The 27,388-nt window shown below is 48.5% G+C and overlaps 1 protein-coding gene across 5 annotated transcripts in view; it reads right to left on the minus strand.

Annotated features, from left to right (window-relative positions):
- HERC2 (HECT and RLD domain containing E3 ubiquitin protein ligase 2) overlaps positions 1–27,388 on the minus strand; it is a 1,676,463-nt gene that overhangs the window by 86,774 nt on the left and 1,562,301 nt on the right. For all 5 annotated transcript variants that reach the window (XM_086934186.1, XM_086934185.1, XM_086934187.1 and 2 more), the window contains one exon: positions 26,512–26,702. In XM_086934186.1, coding sequence (XP_086790312.1) covers positions 26,512–26,702 — 191 coding nt within the window. The remainder of the gene's footprint in view (positions 1–26,511; positions 26,703–27,388) is intronic.

A 27,388-nucleotide genomic window follows, 5' to 3' on the forward strand; every position in this document is an offset into this window, starting at 1 on the left:
TGTATAAAAGGGGACCGCATGTCAGAGTTCTTTGTGCTACCTTGTACAATACTGTAGAGTGTTGTGTGGGCTGTAGTACCACCTTTAAAGGTTTATTTAACTATGTCTTTGTATTTCCAGTTTCCGTGCCAATTTCTTTGTGTAGTCTGAGGACTCCGTGCACAGAAGGGCGAACCCTTTGCATTCGCAGGCCTGGCTGAGGCCTGTACTCATCAATTGGCGCCCGTCACGTGGGGCTCATCGGCGACTCGGATGCTCGAAGGATTGGTCGTGACGAAGGATTGGAACCCTGCCGGGGACGTGATCACTGCCAGCGGCGCCTTTAGTACTGGCATCCCGAGGTATTTTTCCTTCCCTTCCGATCTGACCATCTGGGTGGCGCCGGTCCTCGACTGAGACCTCTTCTGTCGGTTTGCCGTATAGTGGCCGTTTGGGCGAATTCGGAACTTGGCAGTTGGAATCTGGACGCTGTTGATTGGTAAGGATCGTTGTACGGTACTTGCCGTGAGCCTTTGGTAGTCTTGATTGGCAAGGCAGTTTTAGGATACGCTTTCCGCGACTAATTTGTTTGAGGTGACTAGTCATATTGTTTGGTCTGAATTTGTACATATATGCGTTGCAACACATATAGGCAGGCAATGTGGAGATATTTCTCCTGAACTTTGGATTTGAGCGGCGCAACCTTTTAAGTGCCATTTTAATTATAATATTGCATAGTTTGCACTATTTTTGACATGCCTGTTTTTAGCGCACTCCGTAAGTGGTGCTGCTGTTTTGGAAATGACCGGTTGATACTTGAAGAATCACAGCCGGCTCCCCCGGAAGGGACGCCGAATAGGGATATGTATGTGAAGTTTGGTCTTTTCCCTATAATGTACAGCACGTTATGGAGGAAATATACCAAAAAGGATCCTGAGTTACGATGGCCTCTGTATGGATCGTTTGATTTGCGGAAAATTGAGTATGTAGAGCAGTGTATGTGCAAGCGGCGAGTGAGGCAAGACATGTTTGAGTGTATACGTATGTGGGTGAAAGAGGTGCAAGAGCGTGAGAAGCGTGAGCAGGAACTGATTGAGAAAGAGCAACGAAAGAGTGAGCGTGAGAGAGCGCAAGAGTCGAAAAAGCGCGAAGCAAAGGAATTAGAAGAGAAACAGGATAAAGAACGTTGGTTGCAAGTACCTGGCCAGTATCCTGTTCGACAGCCTCTTTATCCTGTCCTTAATAAACATGATGATGATGATTTTTCGTTATTAGATCGCTCTCCGTCCCCGTACGCTGGCCCGTCTGCTCCGAGAGGAGGAGATCAGTATTCTGCACCGCCCTCACAGAAGGTGGATACGTGGTCCATGTTATCGGCCGACCGTATGGCTGATCTCCGAAAGATTGCTTATCGGGTCAACAAGGATACTGTCTCCCTTGCAGAGTTATTGAAAGAGCTTGAAGTATGGCAGGATAGGGAGAAATTATACTTTACTGAGTTTCTTTCTAATGAAGTAGTGATAGCTTTTCGAAAATATTCCGATGTTCTTGAACCTGATGATGTGGTAGCTGATTCCAAAGATCTGCGTAAAGGTTTTCTTCTTCCTTCTCAGGTGCCTGATGCGATTCGACGGCTGTTTGCATTGCGGGATGAGATGTTTTGGCTACGGGATGAAGCGCGGAAAAGGAAAGCGGACGAGGAGAAAACAAATCCGAATGGCGACGGGAAGCAGTCATCCATCTTTTATTCAGATAAGATCGATGCAGTGCATGTTAAACCGATGCGGGAGGCAGCACCTTTGTATGTTCCTCCTAAAGGAGCGGGTACTAGTCCGGATACAGCATCTGCTGATGCTAGAGGATATTTCATCTATAACTGGGTTTATACTCCTTGGAATAGAGCAGATGTTATGGCGTTAAAAGCTGCATTACCTGATCCACGAAAGAATCCTGCCGCCTTTTATGAGGACGTTGAGGGGGCCCTAAATTCCTGTACTATGACCCTGGCCGATATTGATTTATTAGTCGGGCTTATATTACCCCCAGATATGTGGAGATCTGTACGAAGGGTGGACGATCTTGTAACATTTAAGGCTAGATGGGTGGATCTTGAGGATGAGGATAGAGATAGGAAGCCTGCACAGAAACCACCTCAGTCGATTTGAGATCTTCCAGCTGCCATTTTGACTAAATTAAAAACGATCATTCCTCCTAAAAAGATTGATTGGACTATGTTAGCGTCATGTAAACAGAAGGCAGATGAATCAGTCTCAGATTTCTTTACACGATTTGAGGAAACTTTCCATGATTTCAGCGGCCAGTCGCTTACAGACGACACGGGTCGGCATCTTTTCGTTGATAAATATGTTTCGAATTTATTGCCGGGAGTAGCAGCTTGATTGAAAGCGAGTGAAAGCTCTTGGACGACTTCGTCGCCGGCATCTCTCCTGACGATGGCTCAGTATTATGAGCGTCAGGAATTAGAAGCGAAGGGTAATGATGAAAAGAAATCGAAAGATTTAAAAACGAAGGTTATGTTAGCACAAGTGTATGGACCCCCTCGTAGAGGTAATGAAAGGGGCGGTCGGAATTTTCCTGGTTCTTCCTCGGGCCTCACTGATTTGGCCCGGGATCAATGTGCATATTGTAGGCAGAGAGGCCATTGGGCGAACGAGTGTCCATTGTTGCGCGCACCGTGGCAAGAGCGTGGGCAGGGACCGATGAGGAGTAGGGGAGGTTCTTCAGGCCCTAGGGGCAACACGAATGATCAAGCTAGGTTTGACTCTGGTATGCAACCGCAAGATGGGTCCAATGTCTTTGATCGACGAAATCAATATCAAATGTCTGAGTATGTACCTCCTGAACAGCACAATTCACAGTATGCATAGGATTGCGTAGGATGGGGTAAGGAATCAGTCGAAGTGCCAGTAGATCAGAGGGGTCCTTATGTTACAGCACATATTTTGGGTTCTACTGATCGGTTCCTGGTTGATGCAGGAGCTACTCGTAGCGCTTTGTCTAAAGAATTGGTTCCGAGGGCTCCCCTGTCTGGCTTAACAATCACATCTATAGGGTTCCACAACCTCTTGCACTTCATGTAGATAAGTTTGTTGCACCATGTCCATTTTTGCTCTCCCCGAACACGCCTGATAACATTGTGGGCCTGGATATGCTCAAGCATTTTCGGGCTGCGATACGATGCTCCCCTGAAGGAGTACGCGTTATCTTGAATGACAACTATCCGACAATGGAGAGGGTGTGTACGATTAAAGAAGATACTGCATTGCCTCTTTACCTCATACCCTGTGGGCTACTTCGGACACTGATGTGGGGCAGATGATCATTCCCCCGGTACACATTAGTGTAAAGGAGGGAGCTGTGTTGCCGCGCCTGCCTCAGTATCGAATCTCACAGGAGGGGGAGGAGGCGCTTATACAGATAATGCAGGATCTGATTAAAGTAGGGGTTGTTGAAGAAGTTCCATACAATGTGTGTAAGAGTCCTATACTACCAATTTTGAAGAAAGACACTGACACCAGGATCTATCGATTTATTATCGATTTGAGGGAGGTTAATAAGATAGTGATACCTCAATACCCAGTGGTTTCTGATATTACAACACTTCTGACTCTGGTCCCGCCAACTGCAACAACGTTCTCAGTTATAGACTTGAAGAACGCTTTCTTTTCGATCCCTATTCATCCTGACAGCCGATATCTTTTCGGATTCACTTTGAATAATAGATCGTACAGATTTTGTAGAGTTCCTCAAGGCTATACTGAGAGTCCCAGCATTTATAGTCAAGCATTGAAACGACAATTGGATTCTTTTATTCTACCTGAAGGTGTGGCGCTTATATAATATGTCGATGATATCTTGTTGGCAGCCGAAACCCCCGAACAATGTGAGGAGTGTACATTGTCTTTACTTACTTTCTTGGCATCGCACAATCACAAAGTCTCGAAAAAGAAATTGCAATATTGTAGACCAAAGGTAACCTACTTAGGTCACCTTTTGTCTAAGGAGGGGCGTGCACTTACACCAGATCGCATCCAAGCAATTTTGGATACACCAGCACCCTCCACGCAGAAAGATGTTCGAGCTTTCCTGGGTCTCACTTCCTTTTGTAGACAGTGGATATTAGGGTTTTCATACATAGTTAAATCGCTTTTAGCACTTTTGACAAAGGATACTCCAGTTCCCCTTCCATGGACAGATGAATGTGAGAATGGTTTTCAACAATTACATCAGGCCCTTTGTTCAGCACCAGTGTTAGGCACCCCTGATCACACGAAGCCTTTTACATTGTACGTACATGAGAGAGATGGATGCGCATTATCAGTGTTAGTGCAGATGCACGGCGACAAACAGCGCCCTTGTGCATATTTCTCGGCAATGCTTGATCCTGTTGCTCGAGCACTGCCTGGTTGTCTTCGCTCAGTTGCAGCAACAGCTGTGTCAATACGCCAGAGTGAAGGGATTCTGTTATCTCATAAGCTGTTGGCTGACGATGCCCTTTTGAATCAAACGAAGACGCAGCATCTAACTAGTGCTCGTCTAACAGGATATGAGCTAACGCTGTTGGCTCCTCATATTACATTGAAGAGATGTGCAACGCTAAACCCAGCCACGTTGTTGCCCTTTCCGGTGACTCGGCCTGAGGCACAAGAGACACATGACTGTGTCTTTGTGACTGAGGAACAGACAAAGGGTCGTATTGACTTGCAAGATACGCCCTTTACAGATGTGGATGGAGAGCTCTGGGTGGATGGGTCTTGTTTGAAGTTACCAGATGGAACTACCTCAGCAGCATATGCAATTACTACGCTACACACAATAGTGGAGACAGCACGCATACCGCAGAAATCAGCTCACGCAGCAGAACTGATAGCGTTGACCCGAGCGTGTGAGCTTAGTGCAGGGTTATGCGTGAATGTCTATACGGACAGCCGCTATGCTTTCGGAGTAGCGCACGATTTCGGCCTGCTCTGGAAGGAAAGGGGCTTTTTGACATCACATGGAGCACAGATAATGTCTGGAGAATTAGTACATAACCTCTTGACTGCATTGACCTATCCGAAGAAGATAGCTATAGTGAAATGTAGTGCACACAAGAAAGCGACAGATAAAGTGGGACAAGGAAATGCTTTTGTAGATCGAGTGGCACGCGAAACTGCGATGCAGCCTGGCTCCACTCCAATGTATGTTGTGAAGTCACCAGCTGAGTGGTGGCACGATGCTAGGGAAGAGGTGTTAGAGATACAAAAGACCGCTACTGACAAAGAACGAGAGCAATGGTCCAAAGATGGAGAATTGGATGATGAAGGTTGTTGGAGGAATAAGCAGATGGATAGGTGGAAGTTACCCACAGCCTTTGTACAACCTATGGTTCAGATGGCACATGGGCTAGCACATGTTGGAGCTTCGGCAATTGTGAAATTGCTTACGCAGGTTTGGGAGCATCCAGAAATTGCTAGCACGGCCAAGAGAGTAGTACAGACCTGCATGATTTGTCTTAAATACAATCCAGGGAAAGGGACACGAACTCCAGCAGGAGAATTTGCAACACCTACTGCACCTTTTGAAGTATTGCAAATGGATTATATCCAGCTGGAACGCTGCAATAATCTAAAGTATGTTCTGGTTGTGGTTTGTGCGTTCAGTAATTGGATTGAAGCATACCCTACGAAGGACAATACTGCAATGACTACTGCTAAGGTGCTGTTGAAGGAATTTTTTCCTCGCTATGGTGTTTGTAGATTGTTGTGGAGTGACAACGGCCCCCATTTTGTGGTGGACGTTGTTAAGTATGTCCTGAAAGGATTAGGGATAACGCAAAAATTTCATGCAGTGTTCCACCCACAATCAGCAGGACTGGTGGAGAAGTATAATGGCACATTGAAGCTCAAAATAGCGAAAATACAAGCTTCTACCTCTCTGACTTGGCCAGATGCTTTGCCTTTGGCATTATTGTCTATCAGATCAGGACCGCATTCTTGAACGGGCCTAACGCCCTATGAGATTGTTTTCGGGCGCCCCATGAATATATGTGGGGTGCCCAAACCAAGCTCAGTGTACGATGTCCCTTGTGTTTTAATGAATGACTATTTGGCACAATTAACTGATAGTTTGGTTTCCATTCATCAACAGGTTCGAGAAGCACTCCCGGACCGGTCACCAGGAGAAGGCCATAATCTCAGGCCTGGTGACTTCGTCCTTGTGAAGTCCTTTGAGAGGTCGAGCAGTCTGGAGCCGAGGTGGTGTGGTCCCGAGCAGGTTCTTCTCGCCACAAGAACAGCTGTCCGAGTCACCAACCGGAAGAATTGGATACATTCTATCCATTGCCGGAAGGTGCAACCTGACCTGGTGGAGCCTGCTGTATTGACCAACCATCGAGATATCTTGACTGCGGAGAGAGGCCGTGCTGTGGTACCTGACGAATCTGAGGAGTTCTTCCCGGACCCGACAATTCCTGGATCAAGAAGATATAATCTGCGACCAAGAAAGGAATCTGCAATTGTGTGAGAAGTTGTCAGAACGGTCCCTAGGTCAGTGAAACGGAGAGCCGATGTGGCAAGGGGGGGGATCAGCCCTGCATTAGTGTAGTGATACCCGACTTGGACCGCTGGTGTAGAAAATAACGGCTACCTAGGGGTAAGAGTTCTGACAACACTTTAGTTTCAGGAAGATACTGTGTGTACATTTGTTCGAATGGATAAGAAGAAGATTCTTGGTTCTGTAGGTTTTATTGTCATTGTAGCAGTTGTTGCTACAGTCACATGGTTTGTGGAGGATAAAGCTCCTGTCCGTGAGCTATATGTTGTTTCTACTCCAGTCCCAGATGAGCATTTCTTCTATACACTTCCATATCAAGAGTTGAAACACCAACAGTCGTATTTGAATAACACTTTCATCCAAATGCTGCATCATACCCACGTTGCTACGAAGGCCACGAACTGTTGGATATGTGGGATGATGCCGGCACATCAAAAGAAAGGGAGAACACTGTTCATACCTCTCCCTTTCTCTCATAATGGCTCTTGTAGAGCATGGTATACTTTGCTTTTTGCTACGAGAAAAGCCACAGTGGGTAGACTGCTTTTCAGACTGAATAAAAAATGCCATCAAGATAAGGAAGGCTATTCACAAGCCAACGGAACTATATGGGAGTGGGAAGAATATCGACCGGACAATGAATCAACACCTTATATCTTTACGAACACTAGAGACACTGTTGGAAAAGAGAAGTTCGTGATTTCTGTGGCCCAAGCACAAGCAGATTTATGTGTATAGAGTGTAGGCCATATTCCTGTAGGTGTTAGTGATTGTATTGAATATTGATGGTCTAAATAATAGCACATTCCTAGCCTCTCATAATACTTACTTTGTATGTGGAAACAAAGTCTATTATCTTTTACCAGCTGGATGGTCCGGAGTATGTTATGTATCATTTTTACTGCCACCTGTATTTTTGGCACCTGCATCATATCATAAAGATTTGAAATTACTGAACAATGTGACTGTAAACAGATATAAGCGAACTTTGTCTGTCGATGACGTTGATCAAACTGATACTAGTCAGCAGCAGTATATAGATTTCAACCTAGGATTGTTTTTCTTTGTGGGAGCTACTCTGAATAGTAGAAAGATACGACGATTAACGGGAGTAGTGGAAGCTGTTACTAATCAAACTGCTGCACCCCTTGGAAATCTTACTGAAGAGCTGCAAATTACTAGGATTGATGCATTACAGAACCGAATGGTTTTGGATGTAATGTTAGCAGACAGAGGCGGGGCTTGTAGAATTATTGGAAGTAGTTGTAGTGTCTTTATTCCTGACCATACTCCTTCTGTGTACAAAGGCATTAACAAATTGCACAAAATTGCAGCTGATATACATGTTGAAAATGGGTCTTGGACCTTTGCAAGCTGGTTCAGGACCATGATCTCTACATGGGGTTGGAAAGTTCTCACTGGATTTTGTATTGTTGCCATATTATTCACGTGTTGTGTATGTATCCAATGTAGTCCAATGATATGTTCTTTATGTGTTTCGTTTTGTGTGCCCAATAAACAATCCGTTGCAGAGGCTGCCCATCAGAAAACTATAACTAGAGAGATAGCCGAAATGATGAGCATTGATATAAACGATGAGTATTTAGATTATCCAAGAAAACCGAATGTCTTCAGCAAATGCTGAAAGGGTCGTCTGTTGTAAATAAAACAGCGATAGTATTAAGCATTCGCTGAAGACATGCTATCATGTCTTTGTTCTAGTTTTCCCGCTTGTACTTTAAATACGGCCAGACTCCATTTTGTTTTCTGGCGTCCATCTTGTGTGCCATACATTGCCATGTGCTCGCCAAGAGGCGAGTCCTACCTCACTGATTGTCACCCCTGGAGTTTGCCCAGCAACAGGCTATAAATAGTTCCTAGTGCATCTAGCGCATGCGCAGAAGGAGTCACATCTTTTACTGATTAGCGTAGATTGGAATGTGCATTTTGGCGGGTCTCAAGAACCGTTAACTCCACCCATGTATCCATCATGTTCAAGAAATGTCCATATATGGTCGTAAATCATGTTTTGAGCTGTAACCGCCTACTTATGAGCCCCTTCTTTTGTGTATAAAAGGGGACCGCATGTCAGAGTTCTTTGTGCTACCTTGTACAATACTGTAGAGTGTTGTGTGGGCTGTAGTACCACCTTTAAAGGTTTATTAAACTATGTGTCTGTATTTACAGTTTCCGTGCCAATTTATTTGTGTAGTCTGAGGACTCCGTGCACAGAAGGGCGAACCCTTTGCATTCGCAGGCCTGGCTGAGGCCTGTACTCATCATATCCATGAGCAAAGCCTGGACATCCCCTGAAAAGCCAGATGTTCTCTGCCAGGGGTGGCATCTAACAGCCGCTGTAAAAAACACTCTAACCAGTGAGTCGTTAGTGTCTAAGCCACATTGAACGGCAAACTTTTCTGCATCTCTCTGGTCTGTTATGGCTTGGGAGAGGATGGCCCTTGCCTCCTCCAGAATCTGGAGCTTCATCTGCGCAATCGTTTCCCACACAGATTGGGAATAATGGCCCAATAAGCATATGGTGTTCACCAACTGTAATGCAAGGCTGGCGGAAATAAATGTATTCTTGCCCTGTCCAGCCTCTTGGATTTCCTGTCCAGTGGAGATTCAGGCAACGAGACATGGGAAGTGGAGGCTTGGACCACCAAGTTCTCTGGGGTGGATTGTGAGGAACTTTGGGTCACCCCGGGCAAGGAAGTGGCGGCGGGCGATTGTCCTGTTGACAGGAGTCCCCGTGCTTGGATCATGTTCCCAGAAGGACGTCTGTGAGGACTTAATTGAATGAGAGCAAGGGCCCTGAAGAGGAAGCTCTCAGCTGCAGCACCTCTGTCAAGATGTTAGTATTGACCACCACTGTGGGTAGCTGAAGGTCAAGGACCTCAGCTGCATTGTGCACCACTATTGCATAAGATGCACCCTCCTCGGTAGCCACAGTAGGAGGAAAAAGCAAGCCAGTATCTGAGGCGGTCATCTGACCTACTGCCTTTTGGCACACGACGACAGAACCCCTGCTACTGCGCTCTTTCTTTAACATTGAGGTATCATCCCATGTGGTGTCCGGTCCAGTGTCATTATTTGCTCTGAGGCGGTCTCTGGCACATGCAGCACCAGTTGTCGCTATCGCAACTACATACCTACTTTGAGGAATATCCATACAGTCATCTCTGTTGGTGCCAATTCATTCTCAGTCGAACGATTCCGGCAAAGGCAGCTACCATTTTTTCTTCCCCCGCATTCTAAGTTCAGGGCTATATTTTCCGGTGGTACCTCCAGTATTAAATTCTCTGGAATCTCATTATCCAAGCAGACTATATTCATATCTCCATGTACTTTTAACCAGCTACCCATCTAGGTGGCCCTCTCCACTTATCCGGTTGGTTCATCTCCATCCATTTGATTAAACTTCAGTATCACCTAGAGTACACCACATGAGTTTGTCATAACTCATTCCAGTTTCAGTGCAAAAGACGGTAACCTGATGAAGGCCCACATGCCGAAATGCGCTTAGTTCCCATCTATTCAGCAGCCCTACATGCCAAGAACAGATGCATACTGGTAAGTAGCATTTTCCGTTCGAGGCATGTGGGCTGCTGAATTCATATTTTAGCATAGACTGTATAGCAGTATCTCCTCTAGCGGTGGTCACCTGTACCAGCTGCACCAGTTTGAAGGAGAGTTTTTAGGACAGCCTGGCCTACAGCAGCTTGCTGATTTGCTTGCACGTCTACACAGTAGTGTTTAGTGAAAGTGTGTATGGTAGACCATGTAGCTGCTCTACATATGTCTTCTAGTGGAATATTTCCAAGGAAAGCCATGGATGCCCCCATTTTGCGCGTTGAGTGGGCTTTTGGGGGAATTTTTAGAGTGCGTTTGGCCTTTTGATAGCATATTTGAATGCACTTAACTATACATCTGGCTATTCCTGATTTTGAAATTGGGTTACCCTTATGCTGTGGAGCAAAAGCAACAAATAGTTTGTTTGTCTTTCTGAAAGCCTTAGTTCTGTCAACGTAATATAATAGAGCTCTTTTTACATCTAGTGTGTGTAGAGCTCTTTCAGCCACTGGCTGCAGGTTTGGAAGAAAACTGGCAAATCTATTGACTCATTGAGATGAAATGTTGATATAACTTTTGGCATGAACTTAGGGTTAGTACGAAGCACTACTTTATTTTGATGTATTTGCATGAAAGGTTCTTGAATTGATACTGCCTGTAGCTCGCTCACTCGCCTGAGCAAGGTAATGGCCACTAAAAATGCCACTTTCCATGTTAGGAATTGTAATCCGCACGAATGGAGTGGTTCAAAAGGTGGCCTCTTAAGTCTGGTAAGTACTACGTTTAAGTTCCAGACTGGCGAAGGTGGATGTCTTGGAGGGATAATTCTTTTAAGTCCTTCCATAAAAGCTTTGATAGGTGGTATTCTGAACAGGGACAGGTGTTTTCTGTTCTGGAGATATGCTGCTATGGCAGCAAGGTGTAGCCTTATGGAAGAGTATGCTAGATTGCATCTTTGAAGATGTAATAAGTAACATATTATGTTTTGGATGGAGGCATCTAATGGATTGATTTGGTTATTATTACAGTAAATTACAAATCTTTTCCATTTAGCTGCGTAGCATGCTCTAGTAGTTGGGCGTCTTGCTTCCTTGATAATGTTCATACAGTCTGGAGGCAAGTTAAGATATCCGAACTCTAAGACTTCAGGAGCCAGATCTCTAGATTCATCTGATTGGGATCTGGGTGTCTGATTTCTCCACGGTTCTGCGTTAACAGCCGTGGCGATAGGCGCAGCCTTTGGTGAGGGACTACTGAGAGTTCTAGGAGTGTTGTGTACCATGGCTGTCTTGCCCATGTGGGAGCAACTAGGATCATTGTGAGGGACTGTTGCTCTAGTTTGCGTGACACTAATGGAATCAGTGGGGTTGGCGGAAAAACGTACGCAAATCTGCCTGACCAGTTCATCCCTATCGCATTGCCCTGTGACAATGGATGTGGGAACCTGGCGGCAAACAACTGGCAATTTGAGTTTTCTTTTGTGGCAAACAGATCTATCTCCGGATGCCCCCACTTTTTGAAGAATGGTTGGAGGACTTGAGGGTGAATCTCCCATTCGTGTATCTGTTGGCTGTGTCTGCTTAGTAGATCTGCAATCTGATTGTCTATTCCTGGGAGGTGTTCTGCCAGGAGAAAGATGTTTTTGGGAATTGCCCACATCCATATGCTCCATGCTAGGTGAGACAGTTGCGGAGAGTGTGTCCCTCCCTGTTCTGTATGTAGTACATGGCTGTCATGTTGTCCATCCGGATCAATACAGCCTTGTTGTACAAGTATTTCTGGAAGGCTTTCATTGCTAGAAATACTGCTAGCAACTGTAAGTGGTTTATATGCAGTGTCTTCTGCTTGATTGTCCAGAGCCCTTGGACTGTGTATTGAAGTAGGTGGGCTCCACAACCTGTCAGTGATGCGTCCGCTGTTAGCACTACCTGTAATACCGGCTCTTGGAACAGTTGCCCCTTGGAAAGGTTTTGTGGGCTCCACCACTGCAGAGAGTTGTAAGTGCGACTGTCTACCAACACTATTCAGTTGTCTTTGAGCTTGGCTCCACTGCCGTGCTAGGCACTCCTGCAATGGACGCATTTGAAGTCGGGTATGAGGGACAATGAATATGCAGGAAGCCATCATGCCTATGAGCTGCATGAACACTCGAGCTGGCAAGGAGTGTTGTGGGTGAAATCTTTGAATTAGAGACTGCATGTTGGCTATCCTGGCTGGATTTGGATATGCTTTTGCCCCTTAGGTGTCTATTGTAGCTCACAGATATTGTTGTATGTGGGAGGGCTGCAGATGTGATTTTGTGTAGTTTATGGAAAAACCTAGACTGTGCAGCAGCTGAATTGTCTGGGATGTGTGGCTTGCACACTGTGCGTATGAGTTGGCTTTTATGAGCCAATCGTCCAGGTAGGGGAACACATGGATGTGTTGCCTTCTTACGTGTGCTGCTACTACTGCTAGGCATTTTGTGAAAACCTTTGGTGCTGTAGTTACCCCAAAGGGGAGAACCTTCAATTGATAGTATTGACCTTCAATCGTGAACCTGAGGTATTTTCTGTGAGCTGGATGTATAGGTATGTGAAAGTATGCATCTTTGAAGTCTAATGTAGCGAGGAAGTCGCCTTGTTGGAGTAACAGGAGTACTTGTTGAAGAGTGATGATATGGAAATGTTCTGAGAGTATGTATTGGTTCAGAGGTCTGAGGTCCAATATTAGTCTGAGGGACCCGTCCTTTTTGGGAATAAGGAAGTATAGGGAATATACTCCTGTCCCTTGGTGTTGAAAAGGGACTGGTTCTATGGCTCCTTTTTCTAGCATGGATGTTACCTCTTGTTGTAACAGCGTGACGTGTTTCTTGGACATAGGACAGTGTTTGGGTGGTATGTTGAGTGGAGTAGAAGTGAGTTCCAGGCAATAACCATACTGGATAATTTGTCTCACCCACATGTCTGTGGTAATTACGTTCCCGACTTGTAGGAATTGTGTTAGTCTGCATCCGACCGGTGTTCAGTGGTCTGGAGGGAGTGTGAACAAGTCACTGTTTGGTGGCGGTGGAGGCTCTGGTGTAGTTGCCACCACGTCCTCTGCCCTTGTTATTATTGCCTCTTCTGTTGGAGCCTTTATTAAAGGTGCTCTGGGTATTACTCTTGAAAGTAGAAGAAGTTTGTGATATGTTGCCTCTACCTGAGCCTCAAAAGGAGGAGCCACGAAAGGAACTTCTGGATTGTTGGAACTGAAGTGCGCCCATTGACTTAGCAGTATCAGTATCCTTTTTCATCTTTTCCAAGATGGTATCTACTGCAGGGCCAAACAGAAAGTCTTGGTTAACTGGTTGGTTGAGGATGGTTGACTGCACTTCATTTTTAAATCCGGAAATGCGTAGCCACACATGCTGGCGCAGTAATACGCTAGTGTTAATCGACCTAGCTGCCGTGTCAGCTGCGTCAAGTGCACATTTAATGGAAGCATTTGTTATCAATTTGTTTTCCTGTATTAGGTCGTTAGCTTTAGATTTGAATGGTTCTCGGAGGTGTTATAGTAAACCTTCCAGCTGGTCATAACGTGCTCTATCGTATCGTGCTAATAGAGCCTGTGTGTTTGCAATTCTACAAGTGTTTGCTGCTTGGGATGCCAATATTTTGCCTGAGGATTCTAGTATCTTTGACTCTTTGTCAGGAGTGAGAGCATCTCCTGTTTGTGAATTAGCTCTCTTTCGAGCGTTTGCTACCACTAATGAGTCTAAAGGCAACTGTGATTTAATATAAGAAGGGTCTGTAGGGTCTGCCTTATACTTTTTCTCAATTCTGGGATTGAGGACACGCGCTCTGGCAGGATCTTGAAATATATCTGGCATGTGTTTTAGTACCCCTTTTAACATAGGGAGTGTACGTACGCTCTTTTCTGAAGTAGGAAATGTGTAGAATAGGAAATCCTCTTCTATTGGGTTAGTGTGCATGTCTACATTGTGATATTTAGCTGCCCTATCTACTAGTTGGTTAAAGACAACGGTGTCGTCAGTAGGCGACGGCTTTGTGGGATATGTAGAGGTGTCAGGGATGGGTTGTGGGTCGTATGTATCATAGGGATCATTTTGGTCATCCCATGTGTTATCCTGCACATCCTGATCCTCAGGGTCTCCAAAGTTATCTTGAGGATCATCACCTATGTTTTCTGCCTCATCATAATGAGAAGGAGAGTAAGGTACATGAGGCATGTCAGGACAGAAAGGAGGAGGAGTGAAAGGCCTTGAGGAAGATGTTGCAAAGTCTTTCTTCTTTGGAGGAACAGGGGAAGAAATGTCAGTGTCCAAAGGTCTCTTCTTCCTATGTTAAACTGTTACCCGTGCTGTTTTAGGGTCTATATACAGTTTAGGTTGTTATTCTTCCACTGGATCAGGGTGGAAAAGTTCTTCCTCCACTGTCCGTAGTTTTTGAGCCGATGATTTTGGCTTAGTCACTTGTTTTTGAGTCTTTGGCTCGAGGGCCTTAGGCTGGGGAGCTTCTTTCGGCTCGACTGCAGTTTTCGGGTCGGTGACCTTTTTCGGCTCGGCAACTCCCTTTTGTTCGACGTGTTTCGTCTTTACTGTCTTTTTTGGTTCGACAACCTTCTTTGGTTCAACGACCTTTTTCAGTTCGACCGTGTTTTTTGGTTCGATAGCCTTTTTCGGATCGACCGGTGTTTTCGGTTCGAGCCCTTTTTTCGGGTCGACTGGTGTTTTCGGTTCGATAACCTTTATCGGATCAACCGTTTTTTTCGTCGACTCGGCTGCCTTCTTCGGGTCAACTGGAATTTTCGTGTGACCTGTTTTTGGGAGGTCGACACTTTTTCGGGTTGACTGCCTTTTTCGGGTTGACTATTCTCTTGGGATCGACAACCTTTTTTGTTTCGATGGTTTTCTTCGGCTCGACAACCTTTTTCGGTTCAGCTGCCTTTTTGGGAATAGTGTAGCTAGTTCCCGGGGTCTCAGAAGGCTTGTGTTTCGTCTTCGGAGCCGAGCCGGAAGGCGGGGTCTCTGAAGGAGTTTGTCGATCTCGGCTAAGGCCTTTAGGCGATGCTTCGACCGGAGCCTTGTCTTGAGATGGAAGCGGGGTAGGGGGCGGGGTACTCACGGTTTGCACCGGTGTGATCTGGTCATCGGAGTCCGACTGGTCTTCTACGGTGACAATTTCGAGGTCGGGGTCCGCCGCTTCTGGGAGGTCGTGTTCGTCATCGAAAATGTTCACCGGTTCCGGTGCCTGCCGCGGCATCTCTTGTCTAGCGGCCCGTTGGCTCCGGATAGTTTTCTTCGACTGGAACTGAGCACAAGCTGGGCAATCTTACTCGTTGTGCTCGGGAGAGAGGCACTTGTTGTATACTGTATGTTTATCAGTATGTGGGAACTTGGAGTGACATAGTGGGCACCTTTTAAATGGGGTCCTTTCCATCGGCAGCAGGCCCACGTGGCGTCGAAAAGGCCCAACGGCCCGCGTCGACGACCGGGTCGAGATGGAAAGTGTTATCGACTAAAGGTTTACCGAACGAGAACAATACCGTCGAAGTAGAAGGCCTTTGGGCCTTAAAGTTGAAAAGTTTTGGTTCCGAAGTTGGAGTTGAGGAATAGCAGCCGAACCCAATGGTGGAAAAAAACAATCTGAAGATGGAGAAGATGCCCATGCGCACTGTAGTCCAGGGGAGGAGTCACCTATCTCGTGATACTTCGAAGACTCTTCCAGGAAAACAAAGTGCAAACATCCGGACCCAACACTAGGCGGCGATCTATGCTAAGATATGAATTCAGCAGCCAACATGCTTTGAACCAACCCTTTCAGGTGGCTTTAGTGCAGATGACATGTAACACAGATGTGCTGTTGTCAGGTTCAGTACATTAGCACATTATCATGTGCTATTTAAAACAAACTGTGCAGCTGACCAAGGTTGATCACTTCAATTTCAAAGTAAACATTCAAGTCCATAAGTTGTGCAAGACACGTCCGGAGCTCACCGCACAAATGTTCCACTGCGAAACAGATTCCAAAGCTTATATAGAAAAGGACGGTGCACCAAATAGGAAAATACAAGAAAGCTTCCAATTTGTCCAAAATTCCTTTATTCTTTTTCAATCTTTCAAAACCTCAGCAAACGCGTTTCGTTCACTTGGAACTTTGTCAGGGCTCGCTCCTGCTCGGATTGCAGGCAGATGGGGATGTTCTTCTTCCAGCCCGGCATGTTCCCGTCTGACCCGCTCAGAGCGCTCCCCGCGCTCCGGTCCGGGCACTCGGCTCCTTCTCCGGCACATGCCGGGCTCTGCAGCTCGGGCTCGGCAGGTGAACGGGCACCAGGACTCGCCGCAGCGGCAGAAGCGACAATTATGTGCCACCTGGAATTCACATGACTTAATTTGCTAATCATTTCTAAATCCATTTTACTTGGGGGATTGAAACAGACAGGAGATTAATGCCGGGTTAAAGTGATTGGAAGCGGGAGCCCGTGTTATGGGGGCGGCCTTGCTGTGGTTTCAGCTGAAGCAGCACATGTCCGACCTGCAGTAAGAGAAACTCAATAATAGTGCTTACACAGACTAAATACCAGGTCCTGTGTAATAACCGAAGTAAAGGGGCCAGCAGCCGTAGGAGGTTACAAATGAAGACAAGGCCATATTAAGGAGGGACGAACAAGCCTATTAACGAATCCGAAAGCAGCATTTATGAAAGACAACGACACAAGCCAATGAAAAATATGGGAGGACAGTGGGCACTTGCTTCCCTCCCATACTCTACTACAGCAGTCTCGACCTAAAAAGGACATAGATCGGTTTTAAAACCAAAGGTTCACTGCCAATATGGCCTATAATACTGATACACACTGCTTTATTATGGTACCGTGGGACTCCCACTTCGATGACGGGGAATGATCCTAGCATGAGAATCTATGAAAGATTCAATACTGGAGAAAATTTGAAACAAACATCCCCAAGTTCTTAGCTAACACCCTTCCTGGTCTGCCAAATCAACAGACAACTCCACTCCTTATGCATAAGGGAAAACAGAGGCCTGTAGCCTTTGTGTAACTAAGCAGACAATCTCTTGTGATTGTCTGCTTAGTTGGGAAATAAATGCACCTCCAATACATGAAAAGAGGCTACAGAAACTTTGAAAACTGAAGAGAATGGAAACAATTGCATAGATGTTGGAGCAGAGGGATGAATACTTCAGAAACATGGGCTCAGCTCCTGAGATATAGGTCCATGGAGTTCATGGAACTCTAGTGCCCAAGATTATGAGAGTTTCGCAGCTCACAGACCACAACACACACTGTTGTAAATCAGAATCCTTTCCCCACGCTGCTCTCAGGGGCCACGTTAACACTACCCATCGACTGACAGTACTTAACCTTGCTACTTTGCTGGAGACAATGTCTCTTCGAATGTGGAATGGGGGAATGTTGAGGAAGTTTGCATATTAATGTACAGTTGATGTTCTTTTCGTCCCCGCTGGCCACAGAATGTAAGCAGGTGTATACGTAAATCAATAAAATGGAAAAGAAAAAGATTTGAACAAATATGGACTCAAGATGTTTGCTACAGTGCAATCTAGTCTTCATCAGAACTGGACGAAGATGGAGAACTGCAGGACAAACGTTTTATTGGATAGATGTACCAGTACAACTGAAAAGCACCATCAGTGAATAAAACCACATGCACCCAATGACACACAAAGGAAAATGGTTAAAGTCCAGTGTCTCTCAAGATGTAAAGTGATAAACAAGTTACTTACATTTGGTGATGCTCTTTTTGGTGTATATCCATATCCATACTAATATAATAAAGAGAGAGCCCAAACCTTTGAGGCGGGTAATCTCAGGAACCACAGCACCAATCACAACACCCAATACAGCGTTGGAAAGGGCAGTTGCAGCAGAAGGACATAGGCTATGCAGACGCCCACCATATACATTTAAAAGGTAAAATAACTGTGCCAGCAAAGTAGTCCCTTGTGGGTGTGTCTGCGTTGTGCCGAGGGCGTGTGCTGGGGGCGTGACAAACGCTGGGGGCGTGTGGTACGTTCCGCCCTTCATGCCATGTCTCATATCGTGTGCTAATCCCACCCTGCTCCCTTTAAATACCCCTGCACCCCATAATCATAACCCACCCTTACTCCTTAAAATACCCCAACACCCTTAAACACTAACCCATCTTAACCCTATAAAAATACCCTGTACCCCAAAACCCAAACCTATCCCTAAACCCTAAAAGTACCCCTGTACCCCAAAACCCAAACCTAGCCCTGAACCCTATAAGAACAAGTTACTTACCTTCGGTAACGATATATCTGTAAGAAACATTAGTTAGTATTAGATTCCTTACCTTAGAATATCCCAGGCGTCAGTCTGGATCCGGAAACTTTTGCGTAGCAGTACCCCTGCGCGTCGGTAGGCGTCGTCTGCAGGCGTCCCCTGCGGCTCCGCGTCCGTCGTTGGCGTCGTGCGCCGTGATGACGTCGCTGGAGTATATAGACGCCGCCTCCGCGCGCTGACGTCAGTTCTTTGCACACAGCTTTTCCTCGCCAGAACACGCAGAGCCATGTGAGAACCAACACTGGTGCCATTTGAAACTAGGGCCCTGAAAGGGATGTCCTTAACCCTAGGTATCAGTTCGCAGAACGGGGAGGATGGGTGGGTCGGTAAGGAATCTAATACTAACTAATGTTTCTTACAGATATATCGTTACCGAAGGTAAGTAACTTGTTCATCTGAAAGAAACACGTTAGTATTAGATTCCTTACCTTAGAATAGATACCCCAGCAATACCAACCCCGGTGGTGGGTCTGCGAACCAATACACTCCTACACCAGAAAGTCCTGGAGGACAGAACGGCCAAAGAAGCCATCCCTCCGGACTTGACTATCCAGGCAGTAGTGCCTCGCAAAAGTGTGCAGCGAGGCCCACGTAGCCGCCTGGCAAATGTCCTGCAAAGGGACTCCCCGGCCCAAGGCAGTAGTAGCCGCCGTGGCCCGAGTGGAATGGGCCCTCAGCCCAACCGGAGGCTCCTTTCGAGCCAAAGAGTAGCACGCTTTGATGCACAGAACGACCCACCGAGAGATGGTCCGTTTATGTACCGCCCGTTCCTTCTTCGCACCCACGTAGCCAACAAACAGTTGGTCATCCACCCGGAACTGGCGTGTGCGATCCATATAAAATGAAAGCGCACGTTTTGGGTCCAGACAATGGAGCCGCTCTTCATCCTTTGAAGGATGCGGAGGCGGGAAGAAGGAGGGGAGTGTGATGGACTGCCCGATGTGAAAAGCAGAAACTACTTTGGGCAGGAAAGAAGGTCTAGTCCTCAGAACCACCTTGTCTGGATGAATGGACAAGAAAGGAGGTTTGACAGAAACAACCTGGAGCTCACTCACTCTCCTGGCAGAGGTGATGGCAACCAGGAAGGCCGTCTTTAAAGTCAGGAGACGGAGAGGACAGGAATGAAGTGGCTCAAAGGGAGCACACATCAAGAAGGTTAGAACCAGGTTCAAGTCCCACTGAGGCATCACAAACGGAACAGGAGGATACATGTGTGTGATGCCCTTCAAGAATCTCGTTACAACAGGGGACTTGAACAAAGAAGGTTGATCAGGCAGCCTCAGAAAGGCCGAAAGGGCCGAAAGGTAGCCCTTGATAGTGCCCAGAGCAGAGCCCTGCTGGGCAAGAGAGAGAAGAAAAAGAAGAACCTCGGAAAGAGGGTCCACAGCCTTTGCTGTGCACCATGCCACAAATCTGTTCCACCGACAGGCGTATACCGACTTTGTGGAGGGACGCCTGGCTGCCAGAATCACATCACAGACTTCAGGAGGCAAGTCAAATGGCCTCAACTGTCGCCGCTCAATCTCCAAGCATGGAGATGGAGACTAGACAGGTTCGGGTGGAGGACCGTCCCCTGTTGCTGCGACAGAAGGTCCTCCTGAAGGGGCAGGCGGATCGGGGGACCGACTGACATGCTGAGTAGCTCGGGATACCAGTACCTTCGAGCCCAGTCCGGAGCCACAAGGATAACTTGGGCCCGGTCGTGCCTGATCTTCTTCAGCATTCTGGGCAGAAGTGGTATAGGCGGAAAGGCGTATAACAGACCGCAACTCCACTCGGGCCGAAAGGCGTCGCCGTGCGAGTGCCGTCTTGGAAACTCCAACGCGCAGAACTGATGACATTGCGCGTTCTCTTCTGTGGCGAATAGATCTAACTAAGGCTCTCCCCATTGCAGAAAGAGGCCTTGCGCCACGTCCGAGTTCAGACGCCATTCGTGATCCATCGAGCACCGACGGCTGAGTTCGTCCGCCCTGGCGTTCAGAGAACCTGCCAGGTGTTGAACCGTCAGAGTCACGCCCTGACGTTCCAGCCATTGCCAGAGACGCAGAGCCTCCTGGCAAAGGGTCCACGACCCCACCCCGCCCTGCTTGTTGCAGTACCACATGGCGGTGGTGTTGTCCGTGAACACCTGCACTACACTCCCGTTGACAAAGGGGAGGAATGCCTTCAGTGCTAGACGAACCGCCCGTAGCTCCAACAGGTTTATATGGAGCCGGGACTCCGCCGGAGACCAGATGCCTCTGATCTCCGCCTCTCCCAAGTGGCCTCCCCAGCCCTGGAGGGACGCGTCCGTCACGACAACGTGCTCCGGTTGGGGAAGGGAGAGGGATCTGCCTCTGACCCAATCGCGGTCCGTAAGCCACCACTGCAGTTGTCTCGCAGTGCCCTCCGAGATCAAGACGTGGTCGGACAAGTTGCCCTGATGCTGGGCCCACTGAAACTTCAGGTCCCACTGCAGAGCCTGCATCCGCCACCGGGCGTGATGCACCAGAAGGATGCAGGAAGCCATCAGCCCCAGCAGCCGCAGCGTCAACCTGACCGAAACCCGGAATAGCGGCTGAAAGATGGGAATCAAAGCCTGTATATCCCGGACCCGCCGTTCCGGAGGATAAACCCGAAACTGAGTCCAGAACCGCTCCGATGAAAAGGAGCTTTTGAGAGGGACACAGGTGTGATTTCGGCACATTGATGGAGAACCCCAGCTCGTGCAAGAGGTCTGCCTTCATCTGAAGGTGGTGGACGACTGTCTGGGGCGAGCCCGCCTTTAACAACCAGTCGTCTAGGTAGGGGAAGACTAAAACCCCCAACCTGCGCAGATGGGCTGCGACCACCGCCATCACCTTTCTGAACACCCGTGGGGCGCTGGTAAGGCCGAAGTGGAGCACGATAAACTGAAAGTGCTCCTGGCCTACTGTGAACCGCAGGTAACGCCGGTGGGCCGGCAGGACGGGGATGTGAAAATACACATCCTGCAAGTCCAAAGCTACCATCCAGTCTTGCGGGTCTAGAGCAGCCAAGACCTGAGCTAATGTCAACATCTTGAACTTCTCCTTCCGGAGGAAGCCGTTGACGTTCCGTAGATCCAAGATAGGACGTAGGCCCCCTTTGTCCTTCTTGGGCACCAGAAAGTAGTGGGAATAGCAACCACGCTCTACTTCTGGCCCAGGAACGCGCTCGATGGCCCCCTTGGCCAAGAGGGCCGTAACTTCCCCCTGCAGAAGTGTCAAGTGGTCCCCCGACACACGGTGGTTCTGCGGTGGCATGGCTGGAGGATTGGTCTCGAAGGGGAGGGAGTAGCCCCTTCGGACGAGTTGCAGCACCCACCTGTCCGATGTGATTGCACGCCAGCGGGCGAGGTGATGGCGAACCCTGCCACCCACTGGCGTCACATGGGCCTGAAAGCACGGACTAGGAGGATTTGGAGGCTGATGCTGCGGGGGGTGGTGTGGCCTGACCCCGCCGTTGACCCGGACCGCCTCCACGGCGGTTTTCACGGCCGCCACCGCGTTGAAAAGATTGTTGCGGCGCGTGGCTGGCAGCACGTGTGGGGACGCCCCTTCCTTGGCCACGAAAGGAGCGAAACGAACCCGTTTGCTGGCGCTGGGTCGAGAGACCCAAGGACTTGGCCGTGACCCTGGAATGCTTTAAGCGCTCCAGCGCGTGGTCTGCCTTGTCACCAAACAGGCGACCGCCATCAAGCGGCATGTCCATCAAGGCATTCTGGACATCTGCCGAAAAGTTGGCGGATCTCAGCCAGGCGTGGCGACGAATCGCCACCGTCGTGGACATCGCTCTGCCCAGCGAGTCGGTCGTATCAAGACCACACCGTATGGAATATTTTGCTGCGTCTCGGCCCTCAGCCACAGCCTTGCCGAGCTTCGCCCGCACCTCCATGGGGCATTCTGGCAGCAGTTCCGCGACCGTATCCCACACAGAGTGGGTGTAGCGGCCCAAGAGGCAAGCGGTGTTGCAAGACCGCAGTCCCAAACTCAGGGACAAGAAGACCTTCTTGCCATACTGGTCGTACCTCTTAGATTCCCGGTCGGGCGGGGCCGACGGGAATGCGGTCTGGGAAGTCGAGGCCTGGATCACCAGACTCTCAGGGGTGGGATGGGTGGACAGGAACTTGGGGTCGTCCGGGCACGGACGGTGGCGTCTGGCCACGTTCCTATCAACAGGCGAACCTGAAGAGGGCCTGGACCACGTGCCCAAAAGAACGTCCAACAAGGCTTCGTTAAACGGCAGCAGTGGCTCCTGTGGGCATGACTGCGGTTTGAAGACCTCAGTGAGGATGTTAGGCCTCACGGCCGCGACGGGGAGCTCAAGGTGTAAGGCCTTGGCAGCCCTCATCAACACCACTGAATAAGCAGCCCCCTCCTCCGATGCCTCGGTAGGAGGCGAGACAAAGCCAGGGTTAGGAGAGTCGTCCAGACCACTGGCATCACCCAAATCACCTGTCCAGTCCACGTCATACTGACACTCACGTGACAGAGGGTCCTCAGACCCCTCCCAACCCTCTCAGTACTCTACATCATCTCCATATTCGGAGTCAACAATGTAGACCGGCTCCTCGGGGTTCACAGGCCCCATCGGCGTCGAGCCCGGCGTCGAGCGACGCCGGTCCGACTCCGCGTCCGGATTCGGGGAGGGCATGGGGACGCCGCCGCCCGGAGCCGGCACAGGAGAACCGGCGCCGCGCGGGGACGGCGTCAGGGGTAACCCCGATGTAATCGGCGCCGGAGAGGCAGGTAGACCAGCCAGCGTCGACCCCGAAGGCCCCTGCGGCGCCGGGGTCGGAGCCGTCGGCGGCACCGGGGCCGGAGCACCCGATGGCGTCGAGGAAGGGACACCCGAACCGCTAGGGCCCCCGGACGGTAGCACTGGGCCCGAAGGCGCCGTAGGCCCCGTCGGAGGAGTGAGCGCCCTCATGGCCATGAGGAACGTCTCAATCTCCTCGGGCGTCGCGCCTAGCCCAGGGACCGGAGGGTATGGAGCAGGCCGCACCGGCGACTCTCGCGGAGCCGAGGGGGTGGGGTCACCCGAACCCCCGGCCGCGTTGCGCGAGCGTCGGGGGGGGGGGGGGGGGGTGTCGGAGGTACGATGACGACGCCCCGACTTCTTGTGCTTCCTACCTGAGGAACCAGACGAATGGTGACGACTTCCGGAGCGCTCGGCACGGCTCCGCGACCGCTCCCTCGAACGCTCCCGGACCTCCGGCCCGACCGGGACCGCTCTCGACGCGGGCCGACACCCGGAGCTCGAGCAGCTTGCGGGACCGCTCCCGTCTAGCCTTATTTGTCAAGGCCCGGCAATCGAAGCAGGCGTCCACGTCGTGGTCGGGGCCCAGGCACCGGAGGCAGAGTCGGTGATGGTCCGTGACCGACATCGTGCGGTCACAACCGTCACAATTCTTGAAACCGGGCATCCTACCGGCACCAAAAAGTATAAATAAGTTTTCAAAACTTGGTCAAAAGACCGGAGTACTGCTCTTCGGATCTGCGCTTACTGGCGCGGAAAAAAGAAGAACTGACGTCAGCGCGCGGAGGCGGCGTCTATATACTCCAGCGACGTCATCACGGCGCACGACGCCAACGACGGACGCGGAGCCGCAGGGGACGCCTGCAGACGACGCCTACCGACCCGCAGGGGTACTGCTACGCAAAAGTTTCCGGATCCAGACTGACGCCTGGGGTATTCTAAGGTAAGGAATCTAATACTAACGTGTTTCTTTCAGATATACCCCTGTACCTCAAAACCCAAACCTACCCCTGAACCCTAAAAATACCCCTGTACCCCAAAACCCAAACCTACCCCATAACCCTAAAGATACCCCTGTACCCCAAAACCCAAACTTACCCCTGAACCCTAAAATACCCCTGTACCCAAAAACCCAAACCTAGCCCTGAACGCTAAAAATACCCCTGTACCCCAAAACCCATACCTATCCCTAAACCCTAAAACTACCCCTGTACCCCATAACCCAAAACTATATCTGAACCCTTAAAAAACCCAAACACCCCAAAACATATACCTCAGTACCCCAAAACATACACCCCTATACCCATACTTACCTTATCCAAACATTTAAAAAAAACATGCTTTTACCATTCATGCATTTACAACGAATTTCGTTGTAAATGTATGCGTGGTAAAAGCATATGAAATGTAATGCCATGCGTTATAATGGCATTGCGGAGTCATGGTACTTTCGTAATGAAAGTATGCGGAGTGATGGTATGCAGAAAGAAAGTTGCGGAATAATGAGTGTTTACCCTCCCCCGGTAAGTACATTGGTGGCACGGCGGCCCACATCTCCAGCAACATACTCATATTTTTTCACCACCCATTTGAAAAATGCACAGGTCTCTCTCATTGATGACCAGCACCGACATACACTTTTAGACACACCTCCCGCCACAAGTTCTAGAATTGCGAACTTTAGAGCTGGGGAGCTACGTTCGAATCTCGGCATCAGCTCAACATCCTGTGATGCGAGGCAAATCGCTTTGTCTCCCCATGCCTACCACAAATGAATGTGTTCTTCTGTAATGTAAATTGTGCTCATGCCATGTTGTCGAGTACACGCCTTATAATATTGCAAGGAAAAATAAAGTAGGGAAACTCAAGTTCACACACTACTGAACGCGCACTCTTAAGTACATCAGCAGTGCACTGTGAATCAGAGCGTTTCACAGGCCTGTCGCAGATAAGAAATGCTATCAAAACGAAATCCTACAAAAAAATATACTACTGGCCGGCAGCAATTCATACCCGGACAACGTCGGGACGGGCTGCTAGTTTTATCTAAACGTAGGTTACTCACCTTCTGAAACCTCGAGGAGCCAGACTGATCGCTAACTTTATAGCAACTGCTCAAGAAATTTGATAGGTGGTAGCATCAAACTCTGTGGTGACACTGTAACACCTCCAGAAGAAAAAGGCACAGAGCCATATATAGACGCCATCATGCATGGAAGAGTAGAAAATGAAAACTGGACTCAAATGTGGACCAACAGATTGCAAACATGAAAGTGTGCTGAACCTATCACAGGGTTGGTCCTTACCCTGTGCCAAACTGACCTGAACCTGCGTGGGTTTCAGTAGAGGCATGAATGGACTGCAAACGTCTGACTAAGGAACCAGTAGATCAGAGGGGCCTGAAGGCGCTCCAGGTGACTAAGGATCATCCAAACTAGTTGCAGCATTGCTTAACTGAAGGGTTCTACCTGCTGCAGAGTCAAAGATGTCCTGGTCAAACTGGGCATTTCAGCTCCAGCTGGGAGTTTGGGGTCAGAGTCAGCAACAGGTGCAGAGACTGGCCCTTGGGCACCTGACTGCACAATCTCTCCCTGGTGAGGGAGAGATTGGGAGAGTGCTTCCAGCTGGTCTTTGAACTTTCGCTTGGACTTACCTGAATAGGGGCATTTGGTCCACAACCGGGATTTAGAGTGGGTGCAGGACCAAAATTTGGAGTTCTACTGGCCATGTTTCTTGTACTGGCCTTCCACTCCCTGAGGTTCTTTGTATGCATCAGGGAGCATTTGTCTCTTGTCTTCGAATCTCCTTCGATCCGATACACCAAAGACAGATGTCATGCTGGTCTCTAACCAACATCTGCTTCTTGTAGGTGCAGCATGGCTTGAAGTCTGAGGTCTTTGGGAGAAAGATATTCCCAGCACACTGTTGAGAAAAACATTTTGGAGGTTTATAAAGCACCAACGGATGTTTGGGAGCGTAGCTCTGGATCAGCATCAATGGGTACGGAAAGAAAAGAACTGTTGCCAAACCGCTGGGGTGGTATCAATATATGGCTCTATAACGTCATTCCGTAGGCGGGACGAGACAGAAGTGGAGTTGATGGCACATTATTGCCACATAGGAGCAATCGTTTAATAAAGATTTTCGATCTAGTTTGTCGCCTGGGAAAATTAAAAAGGTGAGGAATCTGCAGTTTTAAGTATCAATAAGAGCAAAAGTAATTTATGTGAACAGTTGTTGGGAAATTCTACCAAAAGGTTAACAAATTACGCACAAATATAAATGTTCACAACTTAGGCAAAAATTATAAGAACAAACCTGTAGTTTATTGCCAGCCTCACGTAAACAGTTCTATTCTCGAGTGTAATATGAGCATGTTTGGAGCTCAGCTGTATGTCTTGCCCACTAGCACTTGGCACGGTAAAAGGAAGACTCATGGCTTCAAACTCCTCAGAGGTAGCTTCATTGTCACGAATGTACATGAGTCCAGGAATAAAATCTTTATCGACCTTTAGTAAGAAAATACATAAGATAAACAAAGTCAGCATAAGAACATAATCCACAATTAAGTATCTAATATGCATAATGATCATTTTCATGGATACCATTAACCACTGGCGTGACGAAACTGGAGAGTGCCTCCCAGCAAGGCACGTGAGGGGGCCCTCTCTGGGCTCAATCGAGAGCTCTGCAGCCGGAGTGCTGTGCTGAGGGCCCCCCTGGAGCTTGGGGGGCGCCTGGGCTGCAGGGGGCCTGTGTTACGTCCCTGCCATTCACCTTGGAAAGTCGCTAGCATGAAATATCCCTAAGTTCAAGAATAGGTTTCCAAGTGCCTTGAATAAAACTTGCATGTAAGAAGACAATGTAGACACAGAAATACATTGGTGACTTGTGTTACACTAGAACAAGTTACTTACCTTCGGTAATGCCTTATATTTTAGAGACTTTCTAGTAGCAGATTCCTTACCTTAGAATTATCCCCAAGCGTCAGACTAGATATGGAAATCTTGAGTGAGCAGTACCCCTTGCACTGGTAGGTGGTGTTGTTTGGCTCCACGTGGCATCGTCCACGCCAGAAGGGACGTGTGTGGTGCCAATATAGGTGACACTCCAGCACGCTGATGGCAGTTTCTTTTTGCGACTTTCCAAGCCAGGAGTATGAATCCACGAAGAAAACTGACAACTGGTGTGGAAA

Source organism: Lissotriton vulgaris, chromosome 8 (assembly GCF_964263255.1).
Source record: "Lissotriton vulgaris chromosome 8, aLisVul1.2, whole genome shotgun sequence".
NCBI classification, from domain to species: Eukaryota; Metazoa; Chordata; class Amphibia; order Caudata; family Salamandridae; genus Lissotriton; species Lissotriton vulgaris.